The sequence below is a fragment of the Centroberyx affinis genome, unplaced genomic scaffold, assembly GCF_046629955.1.
Source record: "Centroberyx affinis isolate AG114_WGS23_722 - 3 ecotype Tasmania unplaced genomic scaffold, CSIRO-AGI_Caff_v1 ptg002491l_1, whole genome shotgun sequence".
Taxonomy (NCBI): Eukaryota; Metazoa; Chordata; class Actinopteri; order Beryciformes; family Berycidae; genus Centroberyx; species Centroberyx affinis.
In genome coordinates this window covers 402,393-428,075 of record NW_027280718.1, presented here as the reverse complement: position 1 = coordinate 428,075, position 25,683 = coordinate 402,393, and the positions used below count along the sequence as shown (strand labels likewise).

Below are 25,683 nucleotides of genomic sequence, written 5' to 3'. Positions count from 1 at the left end.
GGTTCTCTCTCTCAGTGCAAAGCTAAAGGAGTCGACTTTTGGCTAGTACAGCATGCTATATCAATATGTTAGGGCTGGTACTGAGCAAGGGAGAGATATTTAAGCATTTTGGGTGTATCACTGGCAGGCCAAGTCACTGCACTTTGCTAAAGTAAAATATACAATATTGTCACTGTCATCGCATCATTCAGCTTCGCAAGAATGATCCAGTTGTGCATGAGAAAATCCCATAAATCAACTAATATTAGTGTTGATATAATCCTCAAATATATACAGAGAAAGCCAGTCTTAACTTAAAAATACCTTAATCATATGCTTATATCCAAACTTGTACAAAGAGTAACAAACAATCCGATTGGCTAAAAACCGCTGTTAGCGCATGATCTCTCTCTCTCTCTCTCCCTCTCTCTCTCTCCCTCTCTCTCTCTCTCTCTCTCTCTCTCTCCACCAGTCAGTCAGTGAGTTACAGTAGCAGCTTCTTCACCAACAGTAGCCTACTGTTGACGTTAATACAGTTTAGTTCACTCCAATCAGCTTCTTCGGTTCGTGAGACAAGGATCGGCAGCAATCTCCGCTGCTCGCTAAGTGGTTGGCATCTCCTTCATCACGGCTGGGACTCTCTTCTCGTGCCTCTTGTCCCGTCCCAAAAACCAAAAAACCTCCGCTCTCCTTTCTCTTGTGTGTATATTGCACCAAAGATAAATCATATAGAGCTCTATTTTTCTATTTGAAGAAGGTGGGACTCGGTTCCAGGGCGCCAAGGAACCGGAAGCCAGAGAAGGTATCCTCAATCAGCGCCAGCCAGAGGAGGAGGAAGAGGAGGAGGCGGCAGATCAGTGGATGTCCCGGCACATAGGAAGGTTGACGAAGATAAAGACGTTGAACTCGATGAGGATGGAGAAGCAGAGGAAGACGGCGTACATGAGCAGGCAGGCCAGCCCCAGTCGCCGGTCCAGAGTCCATTTGTTCAAATGGACGCCGAGAACCTGGAGGGAGGAGAGAGAGGATTGGAGCAAGAGCGAGGAGGGAAAGAGTCTCAAGTACACAAATGGTCCTTAAAGATTAACTAAACCCCATCCTAAATCTTCTATAGAGCAACAGGTGGCACTAAAGATCAGCCAATAGCAGATGGCAAGCATGCTTTTTACCATTAGATGTCAGGCTTTAGACAGATCTGGGTTTGGTGTTTAGTTACTCTTTAAATAACAAACAGATGAAGCGGTCTCCACACCAGGCCTAATGTTATCAAAATACAGTAGCATCATATTTAAAGGTCCAGTGAAATGAGAATTGCATTTCTCAATTTAATGGTATAATTTAACAAACGACCTATTAATGTTAAATTACCCAAATTATGATAGCATTCAGCCTTGTGGAAATGCTGACAGTGAAGGCCTTTGAAAAACTCTCCCTCTGGTTGTCAAAAGAATCAAACAGATTTAGATGATGATGTCACCTACACCCAGGTTTTAATGAATGCTCTGATTGGTCGACAGTATGCATAGTTAATCGGGTATCCCAGCCAGCTACTTGCCAAACTAAATCTCTGTGCCTCCATTGTTGCTGGGTTCCAACACTGGCTATTTGTTCCCCAAAGATAGAAATATTGTTATGCAGTGGAAGGTTCAGCTCTCACTCTGTCCTACAAGCTTTAACTATCAAATTGATGCTCATTGTGTTAGAAAACGACATCAAACATTTCCTGACCGAGTTGAAATAATTGCACTGGACCTTTAAGTTATTTCTGTTTTATTAGCAAGTGTGAAGTGGCGAGAGGCTGGAAAGATGGGAGAGAGGGGAGAGAGGGGATGACATGCTACAAAGGTCGTGGGTTAGATTCATACCTATACAGTACGGTACTTACTGTGAGGAACACTGAGGCCAGTAAGAGAACAACAGAGAATATGAGTCCTCTGCTGTTTAGATGGATCTGAGGACACAGAAACAAAGTGTTATGAACCAACTGATAGTCCACATTTGTGCTGCACTCATTTAAAATCAATCAGCACTTTTTTTTCTCTATTTTCAACAAGGAAATACTGTCATGGTTGCTTTGTGGATCTCAAAAATCTGAAAAACGTTTTAAACGTTCTGGATAAAATTCATGGAAAAGTAGGGGAAGAAACAGTTGTTTAATCCTGATACATGATGGATTACATATTTCATGAAGCTGTGGACCTTGTGTGAATTCACCTATTGTGAAATTTGTTGTTGTGAAGAATAATCAGCAGTCTAATTGACATATTACAATGAAGACGAACCAAAATCTTCTCAAACTCTAAGGTGACAAACTGTATATCACCCCGACGGTGACTGTGCGGGTGCATTTGTCCACAAGCAGAATCCTAAAGTTCCCCGTGACTCTGCACAGCATCCTACAGACTATTGTTCACCAACACAGCTCTGTTCTATTCTTATCTAAGTCCGGCAGAATCTCCTCTGGGTGAGAGGAGAGAGACTCACGTTGGAGCCGTAGTCGATGCAGAGTGTTTGCAGTGCCCACGGCAGGCCCAGTCCCACCAGGATGTCAAACACATTACTGCCTATGGAGTTGGAGATGGCCATGTCTCCCAGACCTGAGGCAAGGAGAGGAACACTGTCAAGGTCTGTACGCAGTCAGGAGACAAGTCAGTTATGACAAGCAATATTCTGCTGCGCACCACCGCTCCTGCTCATACAGCGTTCTGCAGTTTATTTCATTCAGCATGAATATTGATTCAAACGTCCCATGGATGGCATGCTATAACACAGACAAACTCGCCAGCTGTGTGTGTGTGTGTGTGTGTGGATGTGTATGCCTTGCTGTAGCAGAGCGTATTGGTGTGTATGCATGTGTGTGTGTGTGCGTGTGTGTACTGTACCTTGCCGTGCCACTATAAGACTAGCCATGCAGTCCGGGACGCTGGTGCCCGCTGCGAGGAAGGTGATGCCCATGATGACATCAGGGATGCCGAGAGTGAAGCCAATCACAGTCACCTGAAACCAAACAGAAAGACGTCTTTGAATTACTGCAAAATTAATTAATTGTTTTGTTTCTTAACGCCTTCATAATGCCTTAATGCTCAAAACATTCCTATTCTCTGTGGCCTTTTACTAAATCATCTTTATGTGCTGTAGCTTTAACAGGTGTTGTTATTATTGCTTTTAGTTTTTTTTGTTTTTATTAGTGCTTTTATTATTATTTATTTATATTTTTTATTATCCTTTCTTACCCATTTTATCTTTCTTTCTTTCTTTATTTTTAATATGCCATTTTATGAGTTGATCGTTAGTTGAAGTGTTGGCTAAATGTTATAATTGCTGTTGTTTGGACATATTTACAGTGATGTCGTTCCTGTAAATATGACCCATTAAGATACATAGAGGTTTGTTCCTATAGGCATAGTGGGTTATGTTCCTATACTGGAAAACGGTAAATCGTACAGGTATAGAGGTTTGTTCCTATACTGGAGTATAATAAAAGAATATGACATGTTAGGATGCATAGGGGCTTGCTCCTATGCTCCGGAGCAAATTGTTTGGGCGTAGTGACAAGACAAATTATGTATTTTTTTGTGTTTTATCTGAAACACATTAAATTTACCTTGTGTATGAAATGTACGATATAAATAAAGGTTGCCTTACCTTGCCTTAATCTACTGTCTTTTCTTCTTTTTTGCCTCTACAGCTCAATAATATCTCAAATATTGGGTACAGAGAGAAGAAGTTCCCATTTGGTATTAAACCGTAGTAGTATAATGCAGTTTTGTGCAACCTCGGTGTACAATAAACTAGAAAAAGCCAAATATTGTATTGCACCCCCTTTTTACACAAGACTTAAAAATCCTCACAGCTCTCCTCCCCTTCACTTACAGTAGGCTACATCTCCCCTTTGTGAGTGAAGTGGCCTTATGACATGAAATCAGTTGGAGATCATAGGTTTCACCTGGATTCAGATTGGCAGTCTATTTCATGGAAAGAGCAGGTGTTTCTTGTATTTTGTACACTTTGTATATCAGATATTACACTCAGTCTATCAGATATTACTATCAGCTTTTAACTTAAGTGCTACACAAATGCATCCATTTTTTAGAATAGATAGTAATCAAACTCCTAACCCTACAGGAATAAATACAATTTCTGTCTAAATGAAACTAAAACAGAAGAACACAAACACCAAAATGCATCATCGGCTTTATCATCGTGTACAGACCAGCTTGTGTTGACAACATGGTAGTGAGAGAGGGAGAGAGAGAGAGAGAGAGAGACCGGACTGACCATCCAGACCATGATGTAGGAGAGGCCAGCGATCCAGATGGTGGCGGTCAGGAAGGAGATCATGAACCACTTCTCCCAGCGCCTCTTGGCACAGTTGGGCACGGTGAAGAACAGGAGCAGGCACAGCGGCCACATGGACAGCCACTTCAGCTTGTTACACACCCCCGCTGGAGGGATAGCAGTCATTAGAATGGTTTTGATAGCAGCACTAACAATTAACAAGAATTGTAAAAATGTGTTAAATAATGATCATTATCACTGCACCGTTCTTAATTAACAAAAGGATCAAAAGACATAAATTAGCAAGCAATCAGCAATGATAAAGGTAAAAGTTGCACTGTTGGCTCCATTAAAGTAAAAAACTAAACAACAAAATGGACCCAGAAATAGACTGTAATATTGATCAGTGATTCAAATATAGATCAAAACTGGGAAATCATCACACAAAAACATTCAAGTCAAATATCACAGTCAAACATGCGATGCTATTTTTGTCCGAATCAAATACCTGGAACTCTGAAAGGCACCAGAGGGCCGTCGTTGTCATCCTCCCCCTCTCCTTCCTCGTCGTTCTCGTTGTTCTCGTTATCCTCGTTCTCGTTCTCCGTCTCGTTCCCGGACTCCATCCCCTGAAGCCTGCACCTCCCGTTCAGCCCTCTCTCTCGGCCCCGCCCATCCCGTTTTCTAAGCCCCGCCTCTCCTGCACCCTGGCCGCAGAGTCGGAGTCGCCGTTGGTGATGCGGTTGACTCGAGTCTCAGTGGTGTTGATCAGTCTTTGTCTCTGGAAACAATTATAGAGCATTAAGCAATCTGTATCACTTCCACTAACACATTGCAACATTATTGCATTTCTGTTGATAAAGGTTGTGTGTGTAGTAGCTTGGTGGGAGTTCAAATCAATTCAAATTTAGTTAGTGTGTGTTTGAGATGTTGACCAGGGTGTGTTTGTATGTGTGTGTGTGCATGCATGCATATACATACAAAATGTTGGGGAATAATATCAATACATGTAATTAAACTAGTAGCTCAACTAGATTTTGTGGTAGCTTGGTGGGAGTTCAAATCAATTCAAATTTAGTTAGTAAGTTTAGTAGTTTTTTTTTTTTTTTCTCATTTTGCAGCCTGGTTAAGTACTCACACATCAGATGTGAGTAAGGCCATTTTATTTAGTTGAGTTTACATACAGCAGAAAGTTAATTTGCCCTCCACTTTTTGCTGTGAAGAACCCAAATTGGGTTGTTTGGTTTGGATTTAGCTCCAGACTGCACACACTGGCAGACAGGTGCTGGAGTGAAAATATAGGAGTGATGGACTTTACATCCAAGAGAAAATTAACTTTCCTTTCACTTCTTCCTGTGACAAACCCAGATAGGGATATTTAGTTTGCATTTAGGCAAAGATTTTAGTTTCTGGCAGGCAGCTGTTGGGAGTGTGAACACAGTGAACATTCCTTGCATTTTAATCAAACAAAATACAATTATTGTTAACATCTCAACACATCCTAATGACATTGCAGATGTAGATATGATCATTTTTACAAAGTTGTTTTAACTACTTTTTCTTTTCTTTTTTTTCTAACTACTAATTTCTTTGCTGCAGCTCAACATCTTCCAATGTGAAGTAACTGGTGGCTTGTAAAACTAGACTTTCAGCATAGCTTCCCCAACATTGTACTGTGTGTATGCGTGTCTTTACCTCGTTGATGAGCATGCGTGAGGCCATGGTGAGGCGGGTTCTGGGGGAGAAGTGGCTGGTGATCATGATCCTCATGCCAGCCTCGGAGAAAGACAGCTGGTGGGGGTAGGCAGACAGCAGCTCATCCACCATCAGCACAGACGGCTTACAGTGGAAGTTAGCTGGGGAGAAATATCAGCCGATGTTTACCTGACTGGAGCCCCGACTGTTTACAGCGACCCTGCACATTTTCCATTTAAACCTTTTAAGCCTTTAATTTCCTGAATGGATTTGACGATTTTGGTCAGTGTGCAATACAACCTATACTGATAGTGGCCGCATGGGCAATAGCTGGTCAAATAGCTGAAGATGATAGAACTAAAAGACAATCCCTCATAAACACAAATATTATGATGCATGAAATTACAGTGGGTATACAACTATGTAACATAACATCTGTAGTCTTACGAGTATCAGGACTTACAGTATTTGTCAAGATTTTCTAGACATTTCTGTACAATTCACAAACTTTTCAAGGCTGGAAATGATCAAATGAATTTTCTGTACTTTTCTAGATTTTCCAGACCTCCATGGGAAGCCTGGGCTAAATGTTGAACATTTAATAATAGTCTACTATCTATTGTGTGTCTTGCACTGCCAAGCTGCAGTGCATGTGAGGTCCGCTTTTTTACTATGTGTAAGTGCAGTGTAATAATACAGTATGTAAGTAATATGTGAGTTGTTGATATGCCTCTGCACCAATGCCACCAAACCACAATCCCACACATTTATTGCACTTGGCAAATAAATTAATTTTGTTTCTGTATCTGAAAAGTCTAATAACCCTCAAGTAGCACACTCTGTTGATCACAGAGAGGACATTATGCTGCCACACAGCAGCACAGGATGATGGTAAGAGACATCATCCTGTAATTGGAACGTCACAAGTTTGATCCCCAAGAAGCTGATGTTTCCATCCCATTTCAAAGAGTCCTCTAATCTACCCTGCTAATGAACTAAAGACTATCCAATCCAATCCAATCCAACTGTGTACATGTACGTCTGTTACATAGAGATATGCGAAGAAACAATTTCCTAAACAGACAAAATATGCATTAAAATTCACACAAAAAACACATCCACCATGATGACAACCACAGCTTCTGTTACCTTTCTTGAGCAGGACAGCAGTAGCATCACATGACACATTATCCTCCAGGTCAGTGCTTCCTGTCAGCCCATTGGCCAGATTCACCGAACTCTTCTTCCGACGGTCAAAGTAGCGCTGTGCCCGACCGTTAAACCTGGAAACAACAGATGAACAAAACAAGTCTATTAAAGGAAACAGCACAGCGTTTTCGTTTTTTTTTTTCTACAAAGTGCAATCAGCCGGTTAGCTGAAGGTGTTGGAATTGCTGAGGCTGGCACTCACTTCATGATGAGGATGTAGACTGCATACATGAGAATCAGGACAAGAGACTCCCACCTGGACACAAAACAAGGTCAGTGAAAAATTGTGCAACGCTTGATATGTATTTTATACATCAGATATGCATGGAGGCTGCTGCAGAAATATCATTACGCACCATGACACCTTCTCATCGTAGATGAACTGTTGAGACAAGACAAAGAGAGGACAAAAAGGGACATTAGTTGGAGGTCAATAATTCAGAGAGTTCAATCAATTCTGCAATGTAACATCTTCTCCACTAGGGGGCATGACCGGTCCAGAGCTCAGAAAGCCAGAAAAGGGTCAAACCCTGACCTTTAGATTCATTACCATCTAATCCGAAGACAGGAAGTCACTGGAAAAACACCCAGTCTGGTTTTTTTTTGCAATCGCTTATAAGGTTTGTTTTGTGGCATGCTGAACGCTTAATATGTAAAATCCTAGATTATCCTATGACGTACAGTCATATCATACTAATGTGAGTGTGGGTGTGTGTTGTTTTGTGTGTTTGATGTAAAAGAACACTATGGCTGTTAGGCTAATTGGAATCAGTGATGTTGTCGACATCTGTGTCATATTAAAAAGAGGGGCCAGCTGACTCTCTCTCTCTCTCTCTCCCTCCCCCACTGTCTCTCGCTCCCGTGTAAATACAGTCATGATGATACTCCACACATACTGCATACATGTGTGTTCATAACCACACACACACAAGCACACACTCTCTCTCTCTCTCTGTCTCACACACGCACACACACACACACACACACATACACGCACGCACACACACTATTTGAAAACCTTAATGACACAATAATGACTGTCAAATAGAAGCAGCAGGAGCATTTTCATTTTCACAACAATTTGCAACAAGGAGCATTACCATGACTGCTAAAAATCCACTTTTTTATTTGTAAGCCAAATATGCAGCAACATGCCTGTGAATTTTACACATTCTAGGCATCTAGGCAATGCTACCCAGGCAGCGACTGCAACTAGGGAATGTATATGAAAGCACACCGCTGCATTTCCTAATTGGCTCAATGTGTTCTACAGTAAGAGCCATTGGTATTGCATGTTCCTGCAATCATATTTCACTTCTGTGTGTGCATGTGTGTGTGTTACGCACTACACTTGTGCTCATGTGTATCGTGCATTTGCGTGTGTGTGTGTGTGTGTGTGTGTGTGTGTGTGTATAAAGCCTTACCACGATGAGGGCCGTGATAGAAAACGTGTAATAAATGGAATCTCGGAGAAGCGTCCAATGAGAAAGTCTCACCGCCTGCACGCAGAGAGACAAACAGAAAGACGAGTACAAAATAAGTACACAGCATCAATTCACACATTCTCATAGTAACACTTAGCCTTGCTTGAGGTCATGCAGAAAACGAGGAACAAAAACGCCTCTGACTTCATTACCATACTGATGTAAACGTAGGAGCTCTTAAGTTGACCTCACGGGTCACAGTGACTGAAAAACACTACCATCCTACGTGGGAAAAGGTGCCGGTGTGTTTATCGACTTTACGTAATCAGATACAATGCAGGAGCCCACAACGCCATGACTAACGCTGTATAACGCTCAGCATCTCAGCCTTCCCACACAGCGAGCATACTGTATACACAAGTGGTGGGTCAGAAGTCACATCTTGAATGTGCCACTCCCAGCTGCAGAATCAATTGCTGCTGTGAGGGAGAGGGCAAAGTTAAACACTAACAAAGCTGGAAAATGTTTTAGAATTTGCCCACAATGAGGACAGTGTAAGCTCCGGTGGTGCCTGTTATACTAGCATTACATTGTACAATAGTGCTTTGTAGGAGAAACAGGCTATGGATAGCACCAGCCAAAGGTGATAAACAGTAGTGGGGTGGAAAGGCTGAACTTGAGAGTATAATCTTAATACCCCCTCCAAGCCCCGTTCTACCTCCTGTCTTTCTCCCTCACTATCTCACTATCATTACGTAATGCACAATCTGTGATTGCATCACTGTTTGGAGTCCAGTGCATATATTTTTCGGGGCAGAGAGCTTATCCTTGTGTTCTGCTCATTTCCATGCGAGGCCCTGTCCGGTCCCTGGCATGTCAGATAGCATCAGAGAGAGGCAGCAGTATATTATGTTAGCTCTGAGTCTCATGCAGCACACAGCACTAAGGATGCAGAGGGGGAAAAAAATAAATCTACTCTATTGTGTGCGCACTGATGTGATGCTGCACGTGTGGCTGGTTTCGTAAATTGATGACAGAGGAGAAAATAAAATAAACCATCATACTGACTCTTTAACAGGAAATATCAAAACAGAAACTTTCCAGTGTGCGACGGTGCAGAAATGTGCTACAAAACAAATACCTGCCTGAAAAGAATAAAATGTTTTACAGCATCATCACTGTGCAGCTTTATTGTGTTTCAGAACTGAGGATTGTGGCAATGTGAGAAAGAGTTTTAACCCTGTTATGTGCCGTATTACTCGTTATGTGAATAATCAAATAAAAGATAAGACAAGGTGAACATTATTGAAGCCCCAGGGAAAACTGATTCGTTACTGTGGCAACGAATAGACGTATAGAGGTGTAGGTTGGAGAGTAAAGAGTAAAGATTTAAAGGCTATAAATACAATAAAATTAAAGACAGAGTGTCTCTATTACGCTAATAAAATGTTCCCCATAATGGTTAGAAACAAATTTTCATCAAAATGTCTGTAGTTTACAGATGTACAAATGTCACCAAGAGCATATGTTCAGAATCTGTAACTGTGCATCACTAACAATACAGACATTTAAAGATTTACAGAGGGCTACTAGTCACAGAAAAAAAATAAAAATAAAATATATATATATATATATATATATAAATTTTAAATTATGCTCCTAAGACGCAGTATTTTTGGTGCATGAGTAATATACACGGACACAGTTCATGCATAAACATAATTTGCGAACTGCATATTTATATATAAGCACATGCATGTATGCATGAGTACATTTATGTCCTACCACCCTGTATTTATGTGGTTGAATATTTAAAGGTGACATTTGGTCGTCCGTTGCACCCTGTGGAAATGCCACCAGGTCATCGGCGGACTCGGCTGCGGCGGTGTAATGCCGCTATGACATCATACCTGGCCGGCGAAGAAGCCGCACACACCGATGATGCAGAGGATGTTGAAGACAGCTGAGCCCACAATGGTCCCTACACCCACGTCACCTTTCGTGATGAACACCCCTGGGGGAAGAATGAGCACACGCACACACACACACACACACACACACGTGCATTAAGACACATTATGACACAGCGCTCTCTGCTTTCCTATCAGCCATAAACGAGCGGTTGTAGTTGATATCCAGTGACAGCGCGGTGCAGCATTTACACTGCTGACAAACAGATGTCACGCAACTGTCACAACATATGTAAACAAGTCGGCCACGCTGGTCATGGATTACACACACGCACACATGCAAATGCAGATTCCGGCTCAAGTATGGAAATGCGTCTCTTTGCATGGAAATTATAATGTTCCATCTGACTTGTTGACTTGCGTGTTGTATTATGCAGTGTGTGATTTCAGTGTTGCTGATCTTGGAGTTCATAAAACAGTGTTATGTAACTGGGCTAAAAAGGTGGAATGAGAAGGTTAGTTTTGCTATAGAAAACAGAAGAACTTTGATGCTCAATGTCTTCAAAAAACTCCGGACTCCAAGATCACAATCTTCACCATGATGGATACAGTAGTGTAGCGTGACGGTCTGGCCTTTGAAGTGAATGCGCTTCATATTATAGGTACTCCTTTATGTTTAGTTCAGATAGATATACTACACTGAACATAGACCCATGATGAAAGCAAAGACAAAAGACAAAAAAAAAGTAGAAGAAGAAGAAAGAAAATATGCCCTTTGCTCCTCACCAGCTATTCTCCAGTGCTCCATTATGTAAGATGATTTTAATGCGATTCAATTCAAAGCCTATGTTTGTTTACTGCCAGTCTCTTGGGATAAAAGCATTAAAGCATCGACTAAAAGGCATGCATGATTCCTCCGCAACGCAGCTATTGTGCCATGTATTGCGGCTTGTATAGAGGAGGGGAAGAGAGGGAGGGGGGGAGAGAGGGAGGGAGGGATGGATGGACGAGGTGAGTGGGAAGGGAAGCGTGCGTTACCTATGACGGAAGTGAAGAGTTCAGGAGCAGAGCTGCCGGCGGCCATGAAGGTCGCACCCGCTACATCCTCACTGAGGTGGAGGCGCTGGGAGAGAGGGAAGGACAGAAAGAGACAGAGAGAGAGAGCGAGAGAGACAGAGAGAGAGAGATAGAGAGCATTTATCAGTCAGAACTATCCATGTCTATGTTAACTAACCACAAGGACAAAAACAGTCTCTCAACAGTGTCATATTTTGATGATTGTTCCAGCTTTAGCATGCACCTCCCTGTTTTTAGACTAGTATAAAAGAGTACTTTTAGACAAGTATAAAATAGAGATGTTTTAATTGAGGGATCACCAAACATAAGCTACTATTAAGAAGAGAAGAAGAGTGCTCCAGGGATAGACATAATAGCATAATAGCATAATATCTAAGTAGTGGTCGGAATTGGGTTTTCAATGGAACCATGAAATATTTAAAATGTCCCACCGAGCCATACCAGATTAATAAAGACATTTTATTTGAAAGTGAAGAGTGTCTGATTGCTGTTTCATTTGGAAAGCATACAGTTTAACACTTCACATACTGTACATACCTCACATATCTTCTCCAGGGAGGGGACAAAGTAGTCGTCACAGATGAGGGCAAGGGCACAGAACATGTATATGGTCTGTGAAGGGTGAGAGTGAGAAATATTATCAGTGAAGTATGATCATGTTGTCTTAACTTCCATTCATTTATACATGAGGTAGCTTCAGCCAAGCAATCTGATTTATTGAAGACATGTTCCAACTGTGCAGTGAACTCATTAGTCATCTTTCTTGTTTTCTCCTGGTTTCAATTCTTATGTATGTATACTACTTTGCAGAAAATGCAGCTACGCCTTGTAACTACTGCATCAGCATCATACCCAGAATTGCAGTAAACACCCTCTTGGCTGCTACAGCTACATTAAATTACATTAAATTTCTGTATCAACTGCCAAGAAAAATGAAGCAGTAAGTCCGGTAATTGAAGACATGGCTAGCAATTCAGAGATCTGATCCCAGGCAAATAAGGAGCACTCCAACCATGGATCAAAGATTGAACAAATTCAGTATATCATTGCTAATGGACCAGACACTTTCCATTTTTAGATCAGGAAGTGAGTTTTCACTTCCCTTGAAAACATGCCGGCATAAAAGTTTAGGAATGAAGGTTATTTCTATGGCTGTTGCTGGATTCCTATTAACTTTCTGAATGGATGGAATTGAGAAGGAACACGACCTCCGACCTCGAATGACACTACGGGACAAAGCTAAGTGATGTTATCCGACACGTGACGAATAATATGCTGAGTGCCAGCCAACATGTGGAGAAAATCCTTCCAAATCCTCTCCTCAATGGTCTTAACATGGCAGGATTGATAATAACTCTGAAATAATCTACTGTATGAAGTGCTTTCAATACTGTACATTACACTTGTGTGCCTGGTGCATCCGCCGCATGCAACCTTTTCGCTGGCATCACATCGTACATCCAACAGGGAACAGAACATAGAGAGAAACTGGTACAGGGTGCGAGAGGACAGACAGACACATGCATATTATCGAGAGAAAATGTCAGATAGCGTCAACAAAAGAGAGACAGACAACGAGTGTGAGAACAAAGGACTGAACAATGAATACTCTCACACTGGCAATAACGAAGTCTGACAAAGACCCGCTTTGGGTTGAAAGAGTCGGAGTGTGGGTATTCCTTTTTCTCTGCTCAGTATTGACTTACATTTTCCCGTGCACCAGAGGAAGATCTATTTGGAATGTGCACAAGTGATTTCCTGTATCTAAAATTGTGAACGAGAATGAGCGACTAAGTGAGAATGAGTCGAACTTCCAAACATCAGAGACGAGAGCTAAAGGTTGAGCTCACACACACACACACACTGGGTGTTTTATGTATGAAGAAGAAGCGTGCCATAAGCCCCAGGCCATCAGTCACTGAGGTGCAGATTTGTTAATTTACAGAAAGCAGGGGGTCAAAGGTCATATGTAATCCCGATAAGAGGTTTTAAGCTTGATGTGGATTTGGGGTTGAGATGGAGGATAGGGAAAACAACGAAACGACTTCATCACTTCATCTCAAGTCTAACTGTGTGAGTGTGTTTGTGAACAAGTGTGTAAATTATATATGTTATATGTGGTATGTATGGTAGTATATTGTTCTGTTAAACTCTGAATTGGGCCTCTATATGAATGCTCACCTTGGATTATGGCACAAGGGATAGTAAGATCATATCCTATTGATACATGTGTTTACGTCAGACATCAAAGTCTTCTGGAAATCTTGGGTTGAGAAACAGGTTTTGGGAGCAAAGGTTTTCTGAGAAGTGATGGCGCTAGCAGTAATGAGTTCTGCGGAGTCGGAGGGGGGTCAGGGATACAGCCGTCAAGAGAACTAAAATATCGGGATATTAAAAAGCAGCAATTAAGCTGCAAAACCCTCTGTTGTGGATGAATCCAACACCAGCAACACACACGATCAGTGGCGATTTTCTATTTACAGTGGGATCAATCCACAGTGGCTTCACTTGCAGCTGTGTCACGGAATAAAAGCAATAAAAAATAGACAGCGGGATCTAATCCAATGTTTAAATCAACATCCCAGAACATATGCTACTACAAATGCTGCATCACTCTGATAACATAAGCCACAGGGCAACACAACATCTATTTTGTCATTTCTTTTTCAGTTTTTATGTATTTGGGTTCGTAATGTGTTTTTACTTTTAGTCTTTTAACCCTTCAATTAGCAGGTAAATTAAGGCCTAGGGGGAGTGGCTTACATTTCTCAGTGCAACCTAAATCTTGAAGTTGGGGGTTTACTGCCTTGCTAAAAGGCACTTGGACCTGGACTTGGACTGCTAAATTAAGTAATGTAATGTAATGGATAAAATATATTGAGCATGAGTAGAGAACATCTCTTGTTCAGCTTCCTTATTCTCGTGTTAATTCCCTTCATGAGATTTTCCGAGCCATTTTTGAGAAATTTTCTCAAATATATAATAGTGGACAATCTTCAGAATCAGAATCAGAATCAGAAATACTTTATTGATACTTTATTGATCCCGAGGGGAAATTCTCCTCAATATTAGCTTGTTTGCATCTAAGTTCTGTTTGTAAATCAAGGTTGCGTATTTTCCAAAAATAGAAAAGCAGAAAAGCATTAGAAATATACTGTATACTCTGCAGGTATCAGCCCTCCATGGCACCATGATTGCCTTTGCTAAAAATACCTGGCATGCAGTTCTCTCCACAATGGAGGGCACAATAAAAACAGTTATGAAATGGCATAGACTTCACTATAGTGCATTATATTAAAGGTTAGAAATAGCAGGGAAGTGGCTGGTGATGATATATATTTTAGCAGTTTTTTTAATACCCCAGGATCCCAGAAAAGGTTACTTTCACTTGCCCTTCTGCAGCGGGAAAAGGCAGACTCAGAGGGTGGGAGCACTGTAAGTAGTGACATTGCCTATAGAGTCAGAAAAGTACATGTGACTGGCAAAACGGTCCATTCGGTAGTTCTTGGTGTTCTGTTTATGCACAGCAAAGTTCCCCAGAGACGCCGCACTGCTGGCATGGGCTTCCATTACAGTCAGCCCTCCAGAGACGCAGCACTAGTACAAAACAACATGGGTCCTCCTGTACCGGAACATTCTGCCGACTCTGAGGCCATGCCGGAGCGATGGGACCTCCACTTATGATCCACATATTGACCCCTGCTGGGCCACGCCAGAGGACCCAGTGTAGGTGGCCATGTACATGCCTGATCCATGAGATACTGACAGAAAGGCAAATGGAGGAAGGGTCTCATGGTGACTTACGAGAAGCCCACAGGTTGCTGATGTTTTGGGAGTGGGAGGTCTGTGGGACAGAGGAAAGAAAGCGAAGGCTATATGGTGCTTCTATATGGCTCTTGTCCTCCAATTTTGGTGATTTTCATTGTTTAAAGACCCCATGAAACGGCATCTTTATTTTCTGGATTTGATGCATTTCCTGTTGAAACAGGATGTTGGGGTAGGACATAATGCAGCGAGGGATCATTCAAAAGTCTAAACCAATGGAATATGAGAGAAAGGCAACTGTTTTTCTGAGTTCCTGAAAAGTTGACATCTTGGAGATACAAGGTTTTCACCCGACAGAGACAATATGGATTCTACACTACTGTGGTTACATGGTGCTGCAACACACTTCATCATAACGTAGTAATAACATCTTATGAGATTTAAATGAAACACCGATTTTCAACACTGATTTCTCCAAATTTAGGCTTTGTTTCACTTTCATCAGTCTATGCTTTCATCATCTTTATCCTGCCAACCTGTCCTCAAAGTCCACCTTTCCTTCAAAAGCACATGCATACCCACATGCACACACTTACACTCCTATTCCATCTCTCTCTCCTTTCATTCTCTCCCACCTGTCTCGATACGCTTCCCTCCACAATATACTACTTTGTCATTCTTCTTTTTCCCATCCTCCTCTCTCTTTCTCTATCCCCTTTATCTCTCCCTCCCTTCTTACTTGTTCATCTCTTTCGATTCACCTCTGTTGCTCTCTTCTGTCCTCTCTCTCTCTCTCTCTCCCTGTATCTGCAGCACCACACAGAAATGTGGTTGTAATTGTGGGGGTGTATTTCCAGCGGGCCATAAATAAAGTGATAACAGTGCTGACATGGGAAGGGAGGGGCGAAGAGAAGAGGAGGAAAGAGGAGGAAAGAGGAGGAGAGGAGAGCAGAGCAGAGGAGAGGTCAGGACAAGACAGGAGAGGAGAGGAGAGGAGAGGAGAGGAGAGGAGAGGTAGGACAGGAGAGGACAGGACAGAAGAGGAGAGGAGAGGAGAGGAGAGGAGAGGAGAGGAGAGGAGAGGAGCGGAGGAAAGAGGAGGAGAGGTCAGGACAGGACAGGACAGGACAGGACAAGACAGGACAGGATAGGACAGAAGAGGAGAGGAGAGGAGAGGAGAGGAGAGGAGAGGAGACTGGACAGGAGAGGACAGGAGAAGAGAGGAGAGGAGAGGAGAGGAGAGGAGAGGAGAGGAGAGGAGAGGAGAGGAGAGGAGAGGAGAGGAGAGGAGAGGAGACTGGCTTGGCTGGGCTGGGCTTGGCATCGAGCTGCAGACCCGGACAGTTTGGACTCTGGCACCATTTGTTTGGCCTTACACTGAATGCTAGCCTGCCAGCAACTATCCCACTACTGAAAACAAAACGAAACATGATAGCAACTGAGAGGGATTGTGTCATTTCCTCCATTTGGTCACAATGTAGTTTTGTGGGAATGTTTGAATTTTGATGCGGAGCTGTTGTGAGTTTAAAATGTGACGTAAGTGATGTGATGTTCCACAAAAAACTGTAAAAGAACACCGGGTGACACAGTTTCTCTCTTTCTCACTCTCAAACGCACACATGCACACACACATGAATACACACTCACACAGGTCAAGGTAAACTTACACACAGGACGTGTAGGGCCACCGCTCCCTCTGTCCTCTCTTTGTGTGTGAACAGGTCTGTTGGGAACTCATGCAGAGCTGGAAGAGAGAGAAACATCGGGTTATATAGGTGCACGTGTGTGTGCGTGTGTGTGCGTGTGTGTGTGTGTGTGTGTGTGTGCATACGTGTGTGTCAGTGTCTGTACTCATGTGTGTTTGTGTGTGCATGCATGTGTTTGTCAGCAGAGAGAGTGTCACACAGCGGACACATTTTCAATGCCCAGCAGAGAGGTCAACTCTGAGCACGAAAAAACTTTGAACTCATGTGAACTGACAAAGAGCCCCAGAGTACCCAAGTGTGTGTTTGTGTGTGTGTGTGTGTGTATCTGTGTGTGTCTGTGCACGAGTGTGACAGCCCAACTGTGCCCTGCCAAGGACTCTGTATGAGTGTGTACGCTTCCTCGGAGAGCGACAAGAGAATAGAGAAATGGAAAAAGTGAGCGCTAGGAGAGGACAAAGCGAGGGCAAAGAGGAGAGAGAGCATTGTAAAAATAGAGCGAGGGATATTTAGGGTACGGCAAGAGGGATGGAGAGCGAGGGAGAGAGGGAAGGGGGTGGGAGTTTAACCGCAATTTGCAAACTCCACTTTTCTGCATGAGAATGCGAGTGCAATTGAGCACGGGAGCGAGAGAGAGAGAGAGAGAGAGAGAGAGAGCCAGGGAGAGAGAGAGCAGTTGTAAGTGAGTGAGAGAAGGAGAGGGAGAGAGGAAGACAGATTGAGAGAAAACTGGAAAATTGGCAGGTGAAAAGAGTGTGAAAGAAAACAGAAAAAAGGTGAAAAAGAGAGAGTTTGGCTACCCCTCTGCATGGCTCACTGACTTATTCCCCCCCCCATCCTGTTCGCCAACACCAGTGACAGGCCCTTGGCTGTGGGAGAGTGTTGAGGAAGCCTTGTTTCTCACCCCTCGAGCAGCAAGTCACCCCCATCATCCTCTCCTCCTACACCAATCAACAGCCTATTCACGGGCCGCTGCTAACATCTGTTACATATTTCGCCACCTTTCCCCCTGGAAAGGCCAGCCAGGCAGCAGTGAGACAGCCAGGCTAATGCTAATGATTGCTAGCATCTGGTGCACCAAATGTCAGAATCGGAATGAGAAATATTTTATTCACCAAATAAGATAAATATGCAGGAATTTGTCTTGGTGATCTTGGTGAAGAAACAACTGATGACTTGCAGAGTTTCACAGTACATATGGACAAAGATAGTGCAAGACTGCCAGAAACAGATTCAGTATAAAGGAACGCTGAAAGACTATTGAGCTTTGTTGAGTGTAACTCGTTCTACTACTCAGATTACTATTTTGTGGTAATTAGCAATTTCACGTGTTCGTTTGTATGTTGGTAGAGAGATAGCATCAGCGATAGAAATAGTAATAGCAAGAGAACAAGACAAGAGAAGTTTTTCCAGTCAAGAAAAAGTTTTTCCAGTCAAGAAAAAGCAAGTGTCCCATGCCCCTTACTCAAAATGCAACATTTCTTGTGGCTGCATTGCATTATGGTCTATCAAGGCTACTGTCACTGACGAAATTGGTGTCTATTCTATGATACGTTGGTGCAAAATGGTGAACCCAGAGAGAAGCTCTCGCTCTTGGATTCTGAAGGACTGACACCAAAACCTGACGTTTACAGTCCATGTTTTAAATCGCTGAAAAATCTTCTGACATCAAACTCCATTGTAACTGTGCTGGAAATATCTCAGCGTGACGTCACATCATCTACGTTTGGCCAATTATACACCAGAATAAGAAAAATACACCACCACACAACAGAATGGGCCCCGAAATGCACCATGCATCACCAAGAGCTGTTTTTTTGTTAAAGTGTTTTAAAGTGGATTTATCCTTTAATGTAAACACCAGCTCTTATGGTTCACACAATGTACTAAAGTAAAAAATATTATTGAATACTTTAGAATATAAATTACAGTACAAACTTTTAAAACAACTACACAGCATTACTGTTCAAATCTCCTCAAATCCCCTCAGTAGTCTGAGAAGTTGTAACTAGTTATTTCCACTTCTGGCTGGAGGCGATGCCTAAGTTCAAAGTGTTCTCCTCACCTGTTCACATCATGCTGCAAGCAGGTTAGAGAGAAAATGAGAACATAAAGAATAGTTCACAACTTTCCCACTGCCCCCCCCCCCCCCTTCTCTCACTCTGGTGACCTATTTGCATCTATCTCCACGTGTGTGAGTGGATGCAGTCCCCCCCTCCTGCACTATGTTCCAGTGCTATAACGTCTCAAGTCTTAACACAACGCAGAGCAGCCTGTAAAAAGCCACAGAGGGAACAAAGCAGCAGAGCGGACGGCCATCTCACAGCTACAGCTGGATGTGTTTAATATTTACTGTTACAAGCCGGCGCTAGCTAGCAACAACCAAACCCAGCCAAAATGCCGGTCTAGTGTGTGAAGAGAAAGAACAAGCAGCTCCCATGACAGGAAATAGGACTATACATGGATGACAAAAAGAAGGTATTCAGCAGGCTAAGCCGCACACTATGTACTCCCATCGTTGTGGTTTCGATTCTGGCCCACGACCTTTTTTGCACGTCAGACCTCCTCTCTCTTGTCCTTCCTGCCACTCGCCACTTTAAAGTGTCTGAAGCAGAAAAAGCCAGAAAAATGACTAGGAACAACAGAGAAAAAGGTGGAGACAGTGAGGCACAGTGAGGGTGAAAGACAGAGAAGGACAAAAAAAAGAGAGAAAGAAATGAAAAATGTAACAAAATCAGCAGAATGCCCAAGACGACCGTCTCCTGAAGTCTTCAAAGAGCCTGCAGATAAAAACCCCCACTGCTAATTATTGTTCTAAGAAGCATGAAGTCTAATTCATATCATTTCCCCATGAGAGCCAAGTAAGTACAGCCAAGGAGATGCATATCAACACACAATACACCCACTGAACCTCCACACACGCACAAGGTGTTTAATACACATCAACATTCACAGGTTCCACTTCAGCAAATAGCTCTTTCTAAATCTGAATCAGAAACACTTCATGTAATCAGCGAGTACAAAATACGTACAGGAATTTGCCTTGGTGACACTAGTGGGAAGGTATGTTGACAACTCAGATTGGAGGAGACTTATGCCAATGGAATGAGGACAATAGTATCAATAAATGCAATAAATGCAAATAGGTGGAAAAAGGTGGGAGACAAAGCAGAAACTGCCAATATATAAAAAAAAACAAGTCTCTTGCTTTTTTGCCTATTTACAATGACCTATTTACAATGATGGAAAGACTAGTTTTTATATGTGTTTTCAGAATCTGCTCTGTACGCGTTTGTTTATGTGCTAGAAGTGTGATTTTCAGACCTGTTCCTCAATACAATGGCAGTGAATGGACAGAGAAAAAAAACGCAATTCTCCAATCTTCTCCAACAGATAACAGAGGAAGCTACACAACCCAAGGTACGAGCAAAGTTCAACATCACTTTAAAGAGCACAGACACAGATGTGATAAGGACAGGCGATTACCCATATCACTCTACACATACACATTCAATATTCTCGTGCTGTGTGCATCCAGCCAGCATGGCACACAAGACTGCTGCAGCTGTAGAGGGAAGTGCAGCGGTATCATAAAGTTTTAATAAACACAATAGCTGAGATCAAACTGAACCGGAAACAGCGAAGTGTGCCCGAAGCGTCGAACCAACGGGAGAAGTGGGCAGCGGGAAAGGGGCCAGATTACAGTGAATGGTGCTCTACATGAGCAGGTGAGGGAAAGGGTTCAACAGCTGAGCCCTGTCAAGTGGGCATGGTGATGGAGATGAGAGGCAGAGCGCTGGCAGAGCACACAGCGCTCACTGTGCCCAGACTGATGCCCGCTGTGCCGGGGGGGGAGACACAGGCAGCAGATGCGCTCGGCGGCCGCAGCCTTCTCTAGTTTACGCCAAGGCGAACGCACAGGCTCGCTCCAAACACCTGCCTCGCTGCCACAATCTACACTCCGCATAGCTCCATATGCTGCCATATATACCCGAGGGCTGGGGTCTAATTGACTTTCACTTCGCTCAATTCAAAATGCAGGACTGAATTGAAACTGCAGTTCACAAAATATTGACTATCACTGAGCCTGCATTCTCGATAATTTCGTTATAGATTGGGTGTGTGTATGTTTTTATGAGATTTCCAGTAAAAAAAAAAAAAAACTTAATTGACTGAATTATAAGTGGACCGACCCCCACGCTGCCACACACACATACATACACATACACACACCCACACACACAATACACACTCGCTCCTCCCCTCTAGCATTTCTTTTAACCTTCATTCAACCAGGGACAGTTGATTGAGTACACATGCTCTTGTCCTCGCTTTATCTTTACACAATTACACACAGCGACACTGGGGAGCTGCCCATTACATTCACAGTCTTCCACTGCTGGCCACCGACCGGCTACGCTGCAGTGGTTAGAGGTTAAGCAGCTCAGGTTAGGTTATTGAGGAAGAGTAGAGCCTTTCTCATTCAGTTTCCTGCCCAGATTTCCCTACAAACTGATGATGTATGACTAACTAATGAGCTGTGCTTGATAACTGTTAAAGATGACCCAACCAGTATCCGTGACCATGAACCACCCTCTCCCAAAGCCAGTGACCAAACTTTGCCGACATGTACTGCACAATGTTTCTCTGAATCCTTATATCCGAGTGAGCTTCATGTTAAAACGCTTGGCATCGCTAACAGTTTCAAGCCACTAAATCTACCCTAATCCCTAGAAAAATCATCCCAGATACAGTCACAGTCATCTTTTCCATCTTTTCTTCTTCTAAGAAGTTGTACATAATTCTCCCAGTGCAGAAATGTGACATTTCAGTGGTGACATTCATTGGTATTTCCACTGGCATTACAGAAGTGGACCTATCACTTTCAAGATGAGATTAAATCAAGTATTCTTTTTTATTTTAAGTTATTCAAAATGTATTCAATTCTATTATACGTTTTTGTCCAAATGTGATGCAGGGAGCCACAACCTTAGCACAGCATCCTGACTGTTCCCCAACAACAAACCCATTTGCCAACGCAGGGACACGGACACCAACTTTATACTGTATAATCTTTTTCTCCAAATTGTCCATCAAAAAGCACAAAAGGCCACCACCAAGATGCCCATTCATTTCACCTCCATCACAGTTCACTTCTTATTATGCCACTGCTGCATTTGAGGAGTGACTCACCCTCGCCCTATTCAGTACATGACAACCAGGCAAGGGAGGGCGGGTTTCATGCTCTAACAAAAGAGGCCAACTTTACACACACACACACACACACACACACACACACACACACACACAATCATCTTTACAGAGCTGCCAAATGGTACACTGCATCAATTGAAACCTGTCAAGGTCAAATAACTGTATGTACGTATGCTACTGATAACAGTAAATATAACACTTACCGATACTTACCTTGAGATATTGCAGATGATTACGTATACAGTGTAAATGCAGTAAGAGTTGTTGCTTCTTATTCAGTTAGTGAACTATTTGACAATGGAGTTGATTGATTGATTAGGTGGTTTATACTTTTTAGACAAAGCCAGTTAAAGCCAGTTTGGGGGTGGGATAATGTGGCAATTTTACAGATTTAGGGATAAAATCCAATGACTGCTAGTCAAATTAGAATTCCTTTAGTCCGGGTATACGATGATTTCATGAAGCGATGAGCAGATAACTCCAAAAACACATTCATTCATACATGCACACACACACATCCACACACCAATACCCTCCCACCTACACACAAACACCCACATACACATTTACATTGTGCAGACACCAACCTATAGGCTCAGACCAACACGCACACACACAAATACCCCCCCCACACACACACACACACACACCTACACACACCCGCCCACTTTGTTCAGTTTCATCAATACCTCCGCTCCTTGCCTGGGCGCATGTAAGCGTGCCCGAGTGTATCCGCCTTAGCCGGAGAGGGAGCCAGCCACGTAGTCAAGGAAGCTCGGCCCACTCCATAGCAACGGAGTGTGTGTCTCCTTGAGGCTGAGTGGGTTTAAGTGGCAGAAGGGAGAGGTGGGCACAAATAATAGACTGCTAGCCCTAACCTGAAGAGAGTCACTCCACTGCTGCTCCGCGGTACACTCGCCATTAGCGCTGACGTCTGATGTACAGAGCCATTTCACTACATGCAGAGCGCAGGCCCCGATGCCGTGCATTATGTATGATGTTTGCGGATTGAAAAATAAGGCATGTGCCTCGGTATATGATGGGAATTGCTTTGGTGTGTTGGGGATAATGGGCAGAGGGGAGGAGGGAGGGAGAGATGGAAGGAAGAATGGGAGGGTGGGAGGTGGTGGAAGGGCGGGGTGAGTGAATATTTATAGTGTAAAAGACGTTACCTGAACTTGAAAGCTTTGTCGATATTGTTTCTTCGACAGTCATGCTGATAAAGCATAATGCAGGGAAAGTGAATTGAGTACTGGGTACAGATGAGAGAGAAAGAATGAGAGAGGGAGAGAGAGAGAAAGAATGAGAGAGAGGGAGAGAGAGAGAAAGAGAGAGAAAGAGAGAGAAAGAGAGAGAGAGAGAGAGAGAGAGAGAGAGAGGCTGACTCAAATTGATGTAGTTGGTGTGGTAATTAGTACAGTTGTAAGTGAGGTCACTGGGATGAACCCTTAACAGCTGCTGATGATGCTCTGGTCCTAACCACCCCTGCTGGCTGTAGCGCGCACACACACACACACACACACACACACACACACACACACACTGGACACACAGATGGAGGGAGACACAAAATCACATGCAAACAGACATACACACGCGCTCACACACACACAAGGCCAGTCAGTCTCCTCTTGTTGCCCTTTCTGCAATCATCCCAGCCTCCCTGTTCCTCCTCACTATGCCCAATCAGAGGCAGTCAATGTATCAATCAGCAATCAGGCTTCAGCTTGCTGGGGGACACACTCTGCCTGACTCTGCTTCATTCTCCCTTTGGAGCTGCCTGCCTGCCTGCCTGCCTGCATCATGCCATGCCAGTCTAATTTACCAGGCAATTTGGAAAGAGTAACTGTGCGCCACCGAGGGGCTTTGAATTGAGATGTAGCATGACTTCTGTTTGGCTTGTTTCTCCCAGTGCCTGAGCACTGCGGCACCTCAGCTTTTCCTTTACGCTCGGTTGACGTGTTCGAATGTACAAGCGTATCACGCTACTGCCGTGTTGTAGCATTTTTGCCGAATCTCTCTCTCTCTCTCTCTCTCTGTTTCTCTACCTTCCTCCTCCTCAGAGTCTTGTTCATTCTCCCTGGATGTTTACACACTCTGCTTCCTTTTCTGTGAACAAAACTGACAGTATCGTGCGCTGTCTAGACTGTCTTTGAACTAAGACTATATTTCACTGCTTCATTCAATTCTCCTCCCTCTCAAACAAGTGTAGTGTGTCCTTTGATTTCTACGTCTCGCCATGGAGTAGAATGGCATTTTCTGGTGGGTCGGAAGTTACAAGAGGTGGTAAGGTCAGGAGATAGTTGAGGTTATAGTTCATCATGTCATCACATCTAGTAACGTACTATGAAATGCGTGTGGGCACGTGTGTGCATTTATATGAGAGAGAGAGAAAGAGAGAAAGGGACAGAGAGAGAAAGAGAAAGGGACAGAGAGAGAGAAAGAGAGAAATAATGCATTTGCTTGTGTAAAGTCTGGGCTTGACCTGGAACTCTCCCTCACATGTCTATATGTCCCACTGGATCACCATTCTCTATATCTTTACCTCCTTCTCTCTCTCGCACTCCCTCCATCTTTCACATTTATTTATAACCACCACGGAGCTGGGGATGAAAAGGTAGGGAGTAAGGAGAGCAATGCCTTCAGTCTTTGGGGATTTCCATCCATCCTGCAATCTCTGCTATTTAAATATAAAATATAGAGCGTCCTCTCCATCATACCCCCACTTCTTCTCCCCCTCCTTCCCCATCAGCAACCCCCCCCCCCTCCCCCCTCCGCCCCTCCAAGCCCCTTCTGCCGCGTTGATCTCTCGCTATGCAGAGCTGGCTGCTGCATATTTCATTTGTTCATCACAAATAATCACAAATAGTATCTGGACGCGCACATCAAGCCCCGGCTAACGAGAGCGAACACCTTGTCACCAGCAGGGCCGCGGCGCTGGCCCACTCGCTCACTAAAATGAAGCTGTCAAAACAAGTGAACAGCAAAGAAACCATCAGAAACCTGGAGTGGGCTATCGCTCTCTCACGGGTCATGCGGATAACCGGCTACATGGTTGTTAATGGTTTCATTAAGTGGCGAAATGTGTTGATGAGCTAATATATTCACAGTGAATTATTCAAAGTGCCGTAAGTGGGTTGCCATGTCGGCAGAAACTGCTAATGCGAGCTGCCTATGTTAATTTTCGCTTTGTGGTTAATCACGCAGGTAATTTCAAAGTGACAAACGCCTAATTGTGCATATAATATACCTTCAGGAGCGTGAACTGTGAGGTTTAACTTTACTGTACTTTGTTAGTAGCTGAGCGACAAGAACAACAAAACTGTCCGGTTCCGAGTCAGCTCCAAAATTTTGGCTCCTACACACCCCCTGTCTTACTGGTGATGATGTCACCTCAGAGTCAGAGCCTGGGAGCCTTACGTAACACGG

At 43.3% G+C, this 25,683-nt stretch overlaps 1 protein-coding gene across 1 annotated transcript in view; it reads right to left on the bottom strand.

Moving 5' to 3' along the window:
* Positions 1-174: 174 nt before the first annotated feature.
* The window catches only part of LOC139656516 (sodium/potassium/calcium exchanger 3-like), a 38,405-nt gene continuing 12,896 nt past the window's right edge, over positions 175-25,683 (bottom strand). Inside the window, 16 exon segments of the mRNA XM_071534120.1 lie at positions 175-986; positions 1,865-1,930; positions 2,464-2,576; positions 2,862-2,976; positions 4,258-4,424; positions 4,766-4,921; positions 4,924-5,038; positions 5,953-6,113; positions 7,102-7,235; positions 7,364-7,417; positions 7,518-7,543; positions 8,586-8,660; positions 10,496-10,599; positions 11,534-11,618; positions 12,110-12,184; positions 17,005-17,081. Coding sequence (XP_071390221.1) covers positions 834-986; positions 1,865-1,930; positions 2,464-2,576; positions 2,862-2,976; positions 4,258-4,424; positions 4,766-4,921; positions 4,924-5,038; positions 5,953-6,113; positions 7,102-7,235; positions 7,364-7,417; positions 7,518-7,543; positions 8,586-8,660; positions 10,496-10,599; positions 11,534-11,618; positions 12,110-12,184; positions 17,005-17,081 — 1,676 coding nt within the window. The 3' untranslated portion in view covers positions 175-833.